The sequence below is a fragment of the Chelmon rostratus genome, chromosome 23 (assembly GCF_017976325.1).
Source record: "Chelmon rostratus isolate fCheRos1 chromosome 23, fCheRos1.pri, whole genome shotgun sequence".
NCBI classification, from domain to species: Eukaryota; Metazoa; Chordata; class Actinopteri; order Chaetodontiformes; family Chaetodontidae; genus Chelmon; species Chelmon rostratus.
In genome coordinates, this window is record NC_055680.1 from 7,940,503 (window position 1) to 7,955,386 (window position 14,884).

The 14,884-nt window shown below is 43.4% G+C and overlaps 1 protein-coding gene across 2 annotated transcripts; it reads left to right on the forward strand.

Moving 5' to 3' along the window:
- Positions 1-5,869: 5,869 nt before the first annotated feature.
- LOC121626702 (sensor for unfolded proteins in the ER ire1-like) lies at positions 5,870-11,158 on the forward strand. 2 transcript variants are annotated; one of them, XM_041965356.1, is made up of 7 exons: positions 5,870-5,987; positions 7,074-8,551; positions 8,675-8,838; positions 8,921-9,144; positions 9,452-9,581; positions 9,680-9,780; positions 10,184-11,158. In XM_041965356.1, exons 2-7 carry the CDS (start codon positions 7,231-7,233, stop codon positions 10,440-10,442), a joined length of 2,199 nt encoding a protein of 732 aa, XP_041821290.1. In that variant the 5' UTR covers positions 5,870-5,987; positions 7,074-7,230; the 3' UTR covers positions 10,443-11,158. The 2 variants fall into 2 exon arrangements, with proteins under 2 accessions (XP_041821290.1, XP_041821291.1); XM_041965357.1 differs by having other exon boundaries at positions 9,455-9,581.
- The last annotated feature ends 3,726 nt before the right edge of the window (positions 11,159-14,884 follow it).

The following is a 14,884-nucleotide window of genomic DNA, read 5'->3' on the forward strand; positions in this document are numbered from 1 at the left end:
CGGTGGAAAGAATACTTTGAGGACCTCCTCAATCCCATTCCCATTCCGTAGAGGAAGCAAGGGCTGGGGACCCAGAGGTTGGCTCATCCATCATTCAGGCTGAGGTCACCGAGGTAGTTCGGAAGCTCCTCAGTGGCAAGGCACCTGGGGTGGATGAGATCCGCCCTGAGTACCTTAAGTCTCTGGATGTTGTAGGGCTGTCTTGGCTGACACGCCTCTGCAACATCGTGTGGCAGCTTTGGACAGTGCCCCTGGACTGGCAGACCGGGGTGGTGGTCCCTCTATTTAAGAAGGGGGACCGGAGGGTGTGCTCCAACTACAGGGGGATCACACTCCTCAGCCTCCCTGGTAAAGTCTATTCCAGGGTACTGGAGAGGAGATAGTCGAACCTCGGATTCAGGAGGAACAATGCAGTTTTTGTCCTGGTCGTGGAAGACTGGACCAGCTCTACACCCTCCGCAGGGTGCTCGAGGGTTCGTGGGAGTTTGCCTACGAACCCTCGACAGCCCTACAACATCCAGAGACTTAAGGTACTCAGGGTGGATCTCAGGAAGAAGAAGATGCCTTCACAGCCACTACGGATCAGAGGGGAGGTGGTGGAGGAGGTGGAGGACTACAAATACCTTGGAGTGGTGATCGACAACAGACTGGACTGGAAATCCAACACAGAGACTGTGTACAAGAAGGGGATGACCGGACTCTACTTCCTGAGGAAACTGAGATCCTTCAACGTTTGCAGCAAAATGTTGGAGATCTTCTACCAGTCTGTTGTTGCCAGCGCCATCTTCTTTGCTGACACATGTTGGGGCAGCAGCATCAGAGCCAGCGACACCAACAGACTTGATAAGATCATCAAGAAGGCTGGCTCTGCACTTGGAGTCAGACTTGAGTCTTTTGAGACTGTGTTGGAGAGGAGGACGCTGAATAAACTGTTATCCATCATGGACAATGATCAGCACCCTCTCCATCACACAGTGGACAGACAGCGGAGCACCTTCTCCCACAGGCTGCTACAGCTCCGTGTCGAAGGGACAGATACAGAAAATCTTTCCTGCCACATGCCATTACACTGTACAATAACAGTTAAAAAAAAAAAAAAAAAAAAAAAAAAATCTCAGGTCAAAACTTCCAGTCACATTACACTTTATTTTCTACACACTGCCATTTGCTGTACATACTCTTTTTTGGACAATACTTTTTATGACTACTGTTTGCTATTTCTGGTACTTTATTATTATGTATATAATTTTTACTGCTTGCTATTTTGATATTTTATTATGTATAGTTTGTTCTTATAGTCCTATTGTCACACCGTGGTGAGGTCTGTCTCATCTTGGGGTTTTGTCTTGTCATGTCCTGTTTTATTTTGAAGGTCTAACTCTCCTCTCGTTTCAGAGCACTTGCCCTTCCTCATGTGTCCTGTGTGTCCGCCCCGATCACCTGTTGTCTCCACCTGTTCCTGATTACCCTCCACGTGTTAAATAGTCTGCGTCTCCCTTGTCTTGTGCCAGTGTGTCTTTGTCTGAAAGTCGATTCACCCGAGCATGTTTTGCCCATTGCCACAGCGTTAATTCTCGTAAGCCTTTGTTCCTCATCGTGAGTGTTTTTTGTTTGTAACTTTGATAATCTAGTTTTTTGTTTGTTTTTTCATGCTTATAGCTTAGCCAAATTGTTTTCCTCGATTAAGAGTGATTTTCTGTTTGCTTGTTTTCTGAGTTCGAATCTTGTTCCTCCAGATTTTTAGGAGTGTATTTTGTTTTGGCAGTTTTTCTAATTCGATTCATTTTGTTGCTCAGTTTATCCTTTCATTTCATAGCCGTAGAGATTTGTTTCTTAGCCTCATTTAGAGCGTTTTCTGTTGTTTATTCTTGTACTTAGATATAAATTGCTTGTGATTCCCTGTACTCATTCTAGTGTATGTTTCATAGCCTGTTTGTTTGGCACTGTGATGGATGCAGGAGGTTCCTCCAAACCCTGGTGCTGCAGAAAGCGTCATCAGACAGGATTGCTCACACCTGGAAGGAAGTGGGTGTGTTCACTGAGTTGGGATTGGAAAATGCTGCTCAGGGCAGTCTGTCTCTCTCTCTGGCTTCCCACCTGGTTGGATCTCCCATACCATGTGCTAGTTTGGTTTTGTTTTTGTTTAGAGAGGAATGTTTGGTTTTTCCTTTGTTTAGTGCACTGTTTGGTTGGCTCTTTGTTTTGTCATATTCATTTGCTTGTTAAATAAATTACTTTATACTTTATTCTGTATGGTCTCCACATGTGTTCGCTACCACAGAACGTAACAGGCACGAAGCGAAGAGGTTACTTGGTTGCCTAAATCTGTGAACTCTCTGCGTCTGAGTCCCGGCCTGACATCTATTTCACAAATTTTGACTTCTGTGTGTAAATGCTTAGTCACCGTACACTTTATTTTGTACACACTGCATTTGCTGTAGATATTTTTTTTGTGCAATACTTTTTATTACGGCTGTTTGCCATTTTTGATATTTTATGTATAGTTTGTTCTTTAGTCCTATTTCACAAATTTTCACTTATTTCCCTGTGTGTAATGCTGCACTGCAATTTCCCAGCTTGGGATAAATTATATCTGTGTCCATTCATCCATCCAACCAGTTCACATGTGTTTTGTGGACTTGGAAAAGGCATTCGACCGTGTCCCTTGTGGCATTCTGTGGGAGATTTAAAGGAGTCCGGGGTCTGTACGACCGGAGCAGGAGCTAGGTCCGCATTGCCGGTAGTAAGTCAGACTTGTTCCCAGTACATGTTGGACTCTGCCCAGGGCTGCCCTTTGTCACTGGTTCTGTTTATCTTTATGGACAGATTTTCTTGGCGCAGCCAAGGGCAGGAGGGAGTTTGGTTTGGGGACCACAGGATCTCATCTCTGCTTTTTGTGGACCTCCAGCATGTGTTGGGGCGGTTTGCAGCCGAGTGCGAAGTGGCTGGGATGAGAATCAGCACCTCCAAGTCCGAGGCCATGGTTCTCGGCCGGAAAAGCTGAGCCAATAGGCAAAGCTCTCGATTTACCAGTCAGTCTACGTTCCTACCCTCACCTATGGTCATAAACTTTGGGTCATGACCGAAAAAACGAGATCTCAGATACAAGTGGCTGAAAGGAGTTTCCTCCGCAGGGTGGTGGGGCGCTCCCTTAAAAGATAGGGTGAGGAGCTCAGCATTTCTACTGCTGTAAAAGGGCAGATATTTTGGGCTATGCAGGTATTGGAAAAGTGTGGAATTGATTGTGAAAGAATGGCAACAAGTTTGTTTTTTTTATATGGGAATATTACCATAGCGCAGCAATGATGTTGATAATGCATCCATAAATAAATCAAAAGAGCAATTTGGAAGTTAATCCACAAAATAGTTTCTTAATTCAGAGGTAGCACATTGCCATTCACATTGCAACTGCAGATGAAAACAGAAAGTGACATTAGAGTTTGACCTGACATCGATTGATGCTGATATTGATGTTTCAGGGTTGAAAAAACCAAATGCTTGATTCATTTTCCAACAAAAAGATTTTGAGAAGGAACCCTTGAATTTGGTGTGAAGGTGTGATCTAAACAGGACATCTGAAATATTGGTGCCCTCAAGCAGCAATCTGTGTGATATATTTTTAGCAACTCTGTGTTAATTCCATCAAAGTTCTTCCACATCAGAGAGTGACACTGACGAGTGTCGGCCCCAAAACGGTGACTGGGAAGCCAGCAGGGGTCAAAACTCCAGCAACACTTAATAAGAATAAGAATAAAGAGAACCTTATTGTCAGACCGGCCCACATCATACCACCATAAAACACATGACAAAGAATATTTAAACGGGATTATTTTTTTTTTCTTTTCTTTTTTTTTTTTGAATACATAATATGGCCATGTCTCAAACTTCAAACTCCTGCTGTTTGAACTGTGTAACTGTGAACATTCGCCACCCTATCCATTTTCAGGCCTCAAAAGTGACCACGGTTTTCTCTCCAGCATCTACTCCAGGCTCAGCCTCTCTGCTGGCTTGCTCCCGCAGAATAATAGAACCAGTCCGCTCTTCCTCTCTGTCCCAGTATACCCAGCCCAGTCAGACACCGTCCACTATGGAGGCTGATAGCTGGTGCTATCTTCCCACCACAATTTGCCAGCTAAAAAAAAAGACTTGGAGAGAGAAAGAAACCATCAGGTGGAAGTAAAGGGTGTGACACAATATTACACGACTTTTCCACAGCCATGGGCTACAAAATATTGCACAATATTACACAACTGTCAGACAGTCTGCTCTCTTTCACTTTCTGAGAAGTTGTCAGTTGCTGTATTACAGTCAGAGTTAATTTAAACACAAGATACTTGTGCTCAAAAAGAGGATTCATTCTCAGTGAAGAACCTTGGAGCTCTAATCTGCCTCTATACCTGCCAAAGAGCAGTGATTCCTAACACGTCTCTGGGGGTCATCAGGTGGAAACCTCCCATCAACAGTGTTTCGCCTACTTAGTCCCACTACACCTCCAGGAGGTTAGGCAGTGAACTCTGGCGTCCCAGAGTCACCCCCCCTAGTGCCAGTTCACACTGCTCCTACACAATCCAAACAGCACTGCCACGTTCAACTGACCCAGAGATGCTCCAGGTAGTGGCCAGCACCGATGCAACCATTTAACTATTGCTAATGCTAATGCTAACCGCTAAGAAGAACAGAAGAAGACAATACAGTTCCGATGCTACCATTTAGCTAATGTTACGTGCTAACCGCTACCTGCTAAGAGAAACAGAAGAAGACAATAAAGCTAGATTCACCTATACTGTCAATGTTAATTGCTAGCTACCAATACTAACTGCTAAGATACTATCATACTCTCACCGCTTTAGCGATTGTTAGCTGCTACAATGCTACCACAGGCCTAGATGCCACATGTAACTGCCGATTGCCACACTACCATCATCTACACCTGCCTCTCACCAACTGCACCAAAAAAGCGGGGTGGGAATACAAACCCTGGTTCGGGTAGGGGGTAAAAAATAAAGAGGTAGAGTCAAAAGATGAAAGTAGGGATTGGATACAGACCCTTGTTCGGGTAGGGGGTGGAAAATTTGAAGCTTGCATTTATCGCAAATGATTGTCTTTCTTTCACTTTCCAAGGCATGCTGTCCTGTTTCATCATCATGTCAGTTTCCTGTAAACAGGCCACACCTGCGACACCTCGCCCCAACAGACACATCAATGGGAAAAATAATGTCATCTGGCCTTTTGTGGTGTGGTTGTAATGGATATTAGGGCCCAGCAGCTCCCAGAAGTTGCTCTGTGCCCTGTCGCAATTATACATTGTGTCCTTTAACGTCTTTGTGAACTGCGCACTTGACGGCACAGGTCTGAATGTAACTCTTGTCTCGACCATTTGTGATTAACTTGTCACCATTGATCCAAATCAGAATAGAGAGGCTGTATTTCAAAAATATCCCAGTCTGATTTTATAGTTTGTTAGGAGCAACAGAGAAGCTAATGTCGCAGCCTGGCATTGTCTCTGCAGAGAAAATATTTATTTTACTATTCCAGGCTTCATATTTTGGGATTGCAAAGAAAGAAGGCAATAGAAAGGCAGTCGAAAGGGTTAATTTGGGTTGAAATGTCATGAATGTGTCTCCTTAAGTTTCATATTCCATGTAACCCCACATTCAACTAAATCTAGACTCTAAATGTGGAGGATTTTTTTATGACAATATGCAGTTTGTGGCCTTTTTGACACAATAAATGTCCATGCTGTGCCCGACATTGCATTATGGTGTGATTTGAACTTTAATTGCAGGCAGTAGACCAAGAACCAGTCCAAACATGCCCATCACAGGACGATTTAATGCACTGTGCATGGGAGGAGCAAGGAGGAGGATGAGGAAGCGCAGAGATGGAAGAACACTGAGCACTCTGCTTGCTTTACGCTAACACCCCGAGTGAAGAGCTCAGTTTCGAAAGATAATTAATCTCGAAGAGGGCAATTACACTTCAGAATCGTAAGTTATTTGAATTATTTCACTTTTCTCCAAGACTGAGTCGAGCTCTAAAGTTGAGAAAGTCGAGCTCTCGTTCCTGGAATGAATGACAAACTTCACAGGGCAAGATGCACTCAAGCGGTCAACCAGATAAGACTAAAATGATCCCTAAACAGTTTTTGCTGTTTTAGAGAGGACTTTAAAAAGAGTACAGTATGTGGCCACAACCTGAAGACAAAACACCATCGGTTTAAGGTTTGATTACATCAGCGTTGGCCGTCTCAGCACGTTTCCTTATGTTTAAAAGTCTCTGGCTAGGAACTGCAGCGTTGTGAGCGCTTTGTTTGCTGCTTCTCGGAAATGTCTGGGAACCAGTTGTTCGGTTATAATGTTGCTCTCTAACTGTGGAAGTATGGAAAAGCATCAAAGTAAATGTGTAAAAGTGTGATTGTAAGATGTGTTTCATCGTGTTTCTGTGAGGGTTATGGCACTCCAGTCAGGATTGATTACATTTCTAACATTCTCACTTCAAAAAAGTTCACACTCCTAAAATATAAAATATTATGTGGGCAGTGACTTGACTAATCTCTTCAAGGAGCTCGTGAAAATATTTGGCTTCACCCGCAGAAAACCTGCTGACAGAGGTTGTGTGCACCACAACTTCCTCTTTTATTTCTAAGAAAGAATGTCTCTGGTTGTACGGGATGTCCGTTAATCAATCATAGATCCCAAAACTGTTCAGGCTGTGCTTTGCATTACAGTGTGGTGTCATGTGAACAACAGGCAGGGCAATATTTTAAATGAAACAAAGAAGTCAAATATGAGTGCTAATTCTTAAGATAAATAAACTTCATCATCATGTAAAAGCTTTGGATGAGCTGGAAAATGCATCGTCACAGAGCTGAAAGCAGGGCTGTTTTTATGAGCTCATCTGCATCTGCTTTACTTGTGGTGCATTTCACAGTGTGGTGTTTATACTTCTTAAACAGCAGCTCTGAAAAAAAGAAGCTCTGAAGACTTCAGTCCACCACTGTGTAATTGTAGTCTACAGCTTTGCATGGCATCAAATGTTGAAGAATAACATCATGCTTTTGTCCATGACCACAGAATTGCACTGATTGCTGCTGTTTCATCCTGCAAGAGGCTGCAGACCCCAAACTTGACGCCTTTGTATTACATCTCAACGTCCAAAGAAACGCTGCTTACTGAAAAAGCAAATCAAGGTGAAGAAGGCGAATTCTACTCCAGTATCTACTTTCTGAATATGGAACCTGCTGTAGAGGAAGCTGAAGTGTCCAAAACTTCTGAAAATCACATGCTATGGGAGGATCCTCAGACCCACCTGACCATGACTGAAACACCTTTTAACGTAATTGGGCATGATGCAGAAAAGAAAAGGCAAGAACGCATCAAATGGCTGATAGACACAGTAAATGTGACCACCTACATTAATAGTGCAGCTACTCGCTTTCCACACGTTGCCCAGGAATATGTGCATTCGGCAATCATTGCTTTACGTGCAGTTTTCTGCACAATGGAAGAGATACCAAATGATCTGGATTTGGCTATAATCCCCCAACTACTGGACCAGCTTCACTCAAAAGAAAGACCTGATATATGGGAAGCTGTTCTGAAAACGCTGTTTGTGATAACACAGAAAACAAACGGCACAAATGGCTCGGATGCCAACTTTACTGAGAAGTTATGCAAAACAGTTGCTCCTTTTGTCAAGAACCAACACTCCTCTGACATCAGAGTCTACACATACGGCGTCTTTGCAAACATGCTTTCAGTTGAACATGCGGTCAACATCTTTCCATCAGTGGGGATTACTTCAGTGCCCAAGGACGTACTGACATCTGCAGATATGAAAATGAATGACAAGCTGAAAGAAGTTCTCAGACGACTGAAAAATCATTTCAACTCACCAAACTTGGAATCGAAAGAGTATACAGCTTCACCTAGATCCAAGAAAATGAAGGAAAAGTCAGAAAAGCAAGAAGATCTAAGTAATGAAGTTTGCACAGATGCAACTGATCCAGCATCAGCTCCTGTTGTGGACTCAACTTCAAACGTCATCACCTCTACGTCATCAATGCCACACAAATGGCTGCAAATCAGCAAGAGGTGGAGAGAAAAATTGGAGAAGCTTCTGATGACCGATGAAAATAAAGTAACCAAAATTGGGAACATCATGTATGTGAATGATGTGGAATTCCTCATAAAGCAGGGAAGCTGTGTTACTGAAGTCTTCTTGGGTCTGAGAAAAGATGGCACTGAAGTTGCCATTAATAGAATGTCGAAAAGCAACTACAAGGAGCTGAAGAACGAGGAGGGAATCCTTCGACTTCCAAAGCTCGATCATCCATCTATTATACGATACATTGACTTTGAAGAGGATAACAACTTCGGATATCTTTGTCTTCAACTTTGTGAGTACACCTTGGAAGAATACATCGAAAAGATTGATGACGGCTCGCAGAGAGAGAAACTTGTCAAACAGATTCTGAAGAGTTTAAAGACGCTTCATTGTCAAAAACCTCCAATTCTCCACCGCGATCTCAAGCCACAGAATGTTCTGATCGGTAGGACAAGTTAAAAACATGTAACTCATGATCTGAAATTGAAAGCACACACAGATATTTGAAATTATTCTTGTTAATGAATGAATTTGTTTTCTCAATCAATCTCCACTATTTGTTCTGCAGATGTTAACGGGAGGGCGAGATTGGCTGATTTTGGCATCAGCAGGCGATTACTCGATGACCAAACAACTTATCGCACCAACAGAGCAGGAACAAAATGCTGGATGGCCAAAGAGACTTTAACAGGGGAAGGCAAAATACCATACAAGTGGAGCAGCGACATACAGGTTAGTTTTTCTGCTCCAAGAATTATCATCACGATTAGCTGAAAACTCATTCCGTAATTACACTGCTGTGCTTACTTTTAAGGTGGCGGGCATGCTAATCTATTTTGCCATCTCTGGAGGACACCATCCTTTTGGCAACATACCCTGTGAATGTGAGTACAACATCTATAAAGGGAATTACAGATTGCACCATATTCAGGATGTGGTGGCGAAGGATCTCATCGAGTGGATGATCACTGAAGAACCAAAGGACAGGCCTAAAGTGGAAGAATGCTTGAGTCATCCCTTCTTCTGGACCCCTGAAAGGTAGAATCACTTTGATCATGCCAACTGATTTTCTATTATTATTATGTTTAGTAGCGAGCATCACGTTAACCAGACTTAGAAGTCTTCAGCCACACGAGGCACTCTTTGAGGCTGCTCTCAAACATGCAGTGGTGCTTTCAAGTGCTAACTTCATGGCACACCATCTGACATTGCCATCTATGGAGCAGCTAGCATGGAAGTCTTCTTTTTGCTATCAGCATACAGTGTTTCCATAGCATCTGTCAGCTTTGTCAATATAACATGACAGAATGGTTCACGCACCCTAAACATGCATTTGATCTTTCAGAAGAGTCGAATACTTGAGAAGGATCGGAAACATACCGGACGTGAAAAAATATAAAGATGCAGACCCAGAATTAATTTCTTCAATGGAAGAAAGTGCTGGGGTTGGATCTTTCAAACTGTGGAAAGAGAAGGTGACTGCAACAGAACATTTTTATTCTTTATTTGGAGCCCCACTGGTTTGTTGTCAATTGTATTTCTAAGCATGATTATAACCAATGTTTGGTTATAGTTTCCAGCAGAGGTGGTCCAGAAGATGGAAGGCTCCAAGAAAGTGTACAGCGAAAACATTCTGGGGTTACTGCGCTTCATACGAAACCTCTATGAGCACAAGTAAGTAAAACTGAGCTAAAATGAAGTAATGTTCAAAACTCACCCAAAATGCTTTCTTCTTTTCTTGAGGAAATTTTTTTCTGGATAAGATGAGATGTTAATATTAACATTTTCAGTTGTTGCTTTTCATTCCCTGAGCTCCACAAACAAAATTCCATTGATCTTCATTGTATTGGGGTGAAGGCAGAACTTGAAAAAGTGAGAAATAAAATGCTCAGAAGACTGAGCTTTTCTCATTTTGTCAGACTCTTGGGAACATTGAGGATTAAGGAAATATTTTGTAATGGTTATATTTATTACATGTGTTTCTTGAGTTTAACACTGATCTACATCACACTGATCATTATGACCACAACAGATTTTGCCAACGTTTGCTGATTTTTGTCTTTGTCTGTTTCCATAGGGCCGAGGATGCGTACAAAGTTGATCTCATGTCGATGTTTCCTGGTCTCTTTGGATGCATTTACACATTTGCCAACAGGGAAGGGTGGAATTTAATGACACCCCTGCAGGAAATGTTTGGAACATTGTTTTCCAGAGTTAAAAAGCCCCCCACAAAGGTGGAGCATCTCATCGCCCCAGTTCAAGAATCCCAACCCCTTCTGAGCCAACAGCAAATCCAAAAGGGAAACCTTGACTCTGCTATTGAGGCCAGTGAATGAAAGGCCAGTGAATGAAATCAATGGAGGACGTGATTTGCTGAAATGCAGGTTTCCATCTGTCAAAAAAAAGCAGTTGCAGTTGTTATTGCAGCCTGTAAGATGTATTTAAAATGTTGCTATAAGATGGTGTGACAGTTTGCTATTATAATATGTGTCTGATATCGAGAGACAATTGATGACATGACCGGGTGGAAGGTGGGACAGACATTGTTACTGTGTGGAAGTAATAGAAATGCAATGGTTACAGTGGTTCTTGCTCGATATGTTTTACACTCGTGATAAGGATACAGTGATGATGATGTGAGCCCAGTCAGGTGTTTTTCAACATATATGAGGGATGGTCATACATGTCAGGGCCCACAAGCTGAATCTGAAATTTTCGACTCGTTGACTCTGGAGGACTTGTTTGTCAGGTCATAACTATTTCCAGAGATTTAGTGTAATTATGATACAAAGATGATTTCTGCATATTTTGGCACTGTTTTTTTTTTTTATATGTGTATATATATGTGTCTATATAAAGCGCTTTAAGAATATGATTGGCCTGACCATACAGTGTGATGATACAGTATGATGCCCAGCCCATGCACTGTATGTGTTGGTGCCCCATTGCTACTTTTATTTATATTGTTTAACCTTGTTCTTATTTAAATGTTCTTTTTAATGTGTTTTATGGTGACCTCGATGAAGGTCACACTCCAAAACCTATTTTTCTGACAATAAAGTTTGTTTTTATACCACAAGAGTTGCTGGAGTTTGATATCTTCAGACTTTTCCACTTCTCTGTGTACCTTGAAAGCAGGTGAGGGTGTGTCCAAAATCCCTGCTTTACTGCGTCAGTCAGGTGTACTCACTTCACTCATGTTTCAGTCCTCAGACCTTCACCAGACAACATTCATAGTCACATAAAGTTGCTGTTCATGCGTGATGCTTTTATTATGAAGGACCCCTTGTTCAATTTCCGTTTTGTTCTGACTAATTCCTCTTCAGGAGCATTTATTTCTGAATAATGCACGCTGCTGTTTTATATTAAAATTGTTTTAAATTTAAATCAGAATTACCGCTCAAAACAAATTTTCTTCTTCGATCGTTTTAATTTCAACGTAGTACCGGAAGTAGTTTTTTTGTCATTCCGAGAGACTTGAGTACCCCCCCCCCCCCAACTGTGACGTTGCAGGATAAACAAACGGGGGAGTGGCAGGTCGGACGGCGGCAGGGAGGCAGCGTGTGTCCGGACAGTTGGTTGTAATATTTTGGATAATGCAGTCTTCTAAGAGGAGTGAGAGTGACTGGCAGGGGCCGGCGGAGAGCCGTGAACAGCCGCTTCGGAGACCTACTCATTCTGACTGATGCGCCGTCCTCCATATGGAACGAGCTCCGAGCCGCTCGTCCTAATGGACGGAGGTGGTGTTCAACGCCACGTAGAAAACTCTTCGCCTTTAGCTTTGGACACTGATAGGGTTACGCTAGCATGCTATTCTGACAGGCCGACAGCATCTGTGTCTGCCTGCTAATGCAGGAACACTCCTGGCCGCCTCTGAAGCACGTATGAAGCAGCATAGACAACACACCTGTGGGGCGACATGTACTTGTTAGCATTTAAACCGACGGTAAGGTTCAACCTCAGCTGTGTGGGCGCATAAAATACATATGAGTGTATTTCGGAGGTGAAAACGCGGTGTGAGCTAATAACGTAGCAGGTTAGCAGTACTCAGAAGGGCAGAACACCTTAGGGAGAAGAGAAAGAAGAAGGAACGTGCAAGGTCAGCATTTTTTAGGAACCCCTTTAATTTTGTGAAAGGCTTGTTTAATCAAGTAAAAGGAGGGCAACTTAAGGCAACGAAATCAGAGATTGAACAGTATTTGAAGTCGACGTATTCAGATTCAAAGGAGAATAGGAGCATAGGTCTTCCACCTGACATGCCACCATTAGGGGAAGTGGAGCAGGAGATGGATGTGAGCCCACCTAGGTGGAGAGAAGTTGTGGAGGTGGTTCGGCGTGCAAAGGCTTCTTCGGCCCCAGGGCCTAATGGAGTCCCCTACCGTGTCTATAAGAGTGCACCTGGCATCTTAAGGACACTATGGAGATACCTGAGAATAGTTTGGGAGAAACAAAGTATTCCAAGAGCATGGCGCAGGGCAGGAGGTGTCTTCATCCCTCAGGAGAAGGAGTCATCGGACCTTAGCCAGTTTCGGATGATTTCTCTCCTAAATGTTGAGGGAAAGATTTTCTTTAGTATCGTAGCACAGAGGCTGGCTAATTACTTAGAAAGGAATGGTATGATAGATCCGACAGTGCAAAAAGCAGGGATACCAGGATTTGCGGGATGCTTAGAGCATACTAGCATGATTTGGCATCAGATTCAGACAGCTAAGAGGGAGAAAAGAGACTTGAATGTTGTATTTTTAGATCTGGCTAATGTGTTTGGTTCAGTGCCACATAACCTTATTTGGAGTTCCTTTGACTACTTTAAAGTGCCGGAGATAGTTGTTAACTTGGTGAAAGCATATTTCCAAGACATCAGACTGTGTGCAAGTAGCGCAGAGCTCACAACAGGCTGGCAAAGATTGGAGGTTGGTATTATGGCAGGATGTACAGTTTCCCCGCTAGCTTTCACAATGGCTATGGAGGTAATTATTAGGGCTTCCAAGTGGGTCGTAGGTGGGGAGAGACGGCAGAATGGAATGCGTCTTCCACCAATTAGGGCTTAGATGGATGGTATGACACTGCTAACTTCAACAGTGCCATGTACAAGGAGGTTGTTAGATAAAGTCAATCAGAATCTCAGGTGGGCTAGTATGAAGATTAAGCCTAGTAAGTCAAGGAGTATTTCAATATACAGAGGGAAAGTAAGTGATAGGAAGTTTGCTATAGATGGTGAGGAAATCCAAACAATTAGGGAGAAATCAGTTAAGAGTCTAGGACGGTGGTACAATGTGGACCTGAATGATGTTGAACAGGTTGTGCAATTTAGAAAGGATGTTGCAGAAGGGCTGGAGAGAATAGATAAATCAGGGCTCCCAGGAAAACTGAGGTTGTGGTGCTTGCAGTTTGGCTTGTATCCTAGGTTAATGTGGCCAATGTCAGTATATGAAGTCCCATTATCTGTAGCAGAGAGAATGGAAAGGGTAGTTAGCTCTTATATTAGAAAATGGTTGGGTGCTCCCAGGTGCTTAAGCAATGTAGCTTTGTATGGGAAAGGAATGCTTTAGCTGCCAGTATCCAGTCTAACAGAGGAGTTTAAAAGCACTAAGGTTAGGACAGAACTTTTAATATCTGGGAGTAAGGACGTGTTAGTGAGCAATGTGGTTCCGAATCCTTCTGGGGGGAGGAAATGGAACCCAAGGGCAGCAGTGCAGGAGGCAGAGGCAGCTCTTAGGCATGCAGAAATAGTAGGAAATGTTCAATTTGGCCGGGGAGGCTTGGGGCTTGGCCCAGGCAAACCAGTGTGGAATAAAGCAGGTCTAAAGAAGAAAAGAAAACTTGTAGTGGAACAGGTGCGTGGCAGGAGGAGTTGTTAAGGGGGACAAAAGCAGTTGGTCAAGCCAAACAGGGACAATGGTTGAATTGGGAAGGTGCTGAGAAGAGGAAACTTAGTTGGAGGGACCTGTGGAATATGGAGGAAGGCCGTATTAAATTTCCGATAGGGGCGACATTCGATGTGTTGCCAACCCCGCAGAACCTAATTCTCTGGGTACAGGGCGATCAATCGTGCCCACTCTGCTCAGGTACAGCAAGTTTAAAGCACATTTTGTCAGGTTGTAGAATTAGCTTATCACAAGGCCGGTATACATGGCGGCATAATCAGGTGCTGAGAAGCTTAGCCGCAGGCATTGAAGAGAGAAGGAAGCAGGTGAATTCTGGAAGTTCTAGAAAGGAGAGGTTAGGTGTGCAGTTTGTTCGAGAGGGGGAGAAAAATAGAGCTGCTAAGTCAGGGAGAAGGCAGGTAGGTGGCTGCCTGGTAGGGGCTGATGATTGGCAAATGCAGGTCGACTTGGGAGGAAAGCGAGTTGTGCCCCAGGAAATAGTTTGTAGTAATCTCAGGCCGGACATTGTCTTATGGTCCATGAGTAAAAAGACTGTGTATTTTATTGAGTTAACAGTCCCTTGGGAAAATTCAGTGGAGGCAGCTTATGAAAGGAAGAAGAGTAAGTATGCAGATTTAAAGACAGAATCTGAGATCAGATGAGGCTGCTAGGTCTAGTCAGTGGATATGGATCAGGGGAAATAATAGTAGTTGGGGGGTGAAATAGGGACTGTGGGGGGGGGGCAGAGGACATGCATGCCTACCCCGGCGGGAGGAGAGGTTAAAGTCTGAACCATACACCTCTCCTCTGCTCTGCTTTCCCCGCCCCATCTTCTCGCTCTCCCAATAGGAAGAGAACCAGGAAGAGGAAGTTTAGATAAGGTGGGGGTGTGGCCAGCTAGAGTCTCTCTTTGG

Excerpts from the sequence above, each read along its gene's own strand:
- LOC121626702 (XM_041965356.1), top strand. The coding sequence starts at position 7,231 with ATGGAACCTGCTGTAGAGGAAGCTGAAGTGTCCAAAACTTCTGAAAAT. Across the intron at positions 8,552-8,674 it reads GCCACAGAATGTTCTGATCG|ATGTTAACGGGAGGGCGAGA; the intron begins GTAGGACAAGTT and ends TTTGTTCTGCAG. Across the intron at positions 9,781-10,183 it reads CGAAACCTCTATGAGCACAA|GGCCGAGGATGCGTACAAAG; the intron begins GTAAGTAAAACT and ends CTGTTTCCATAG.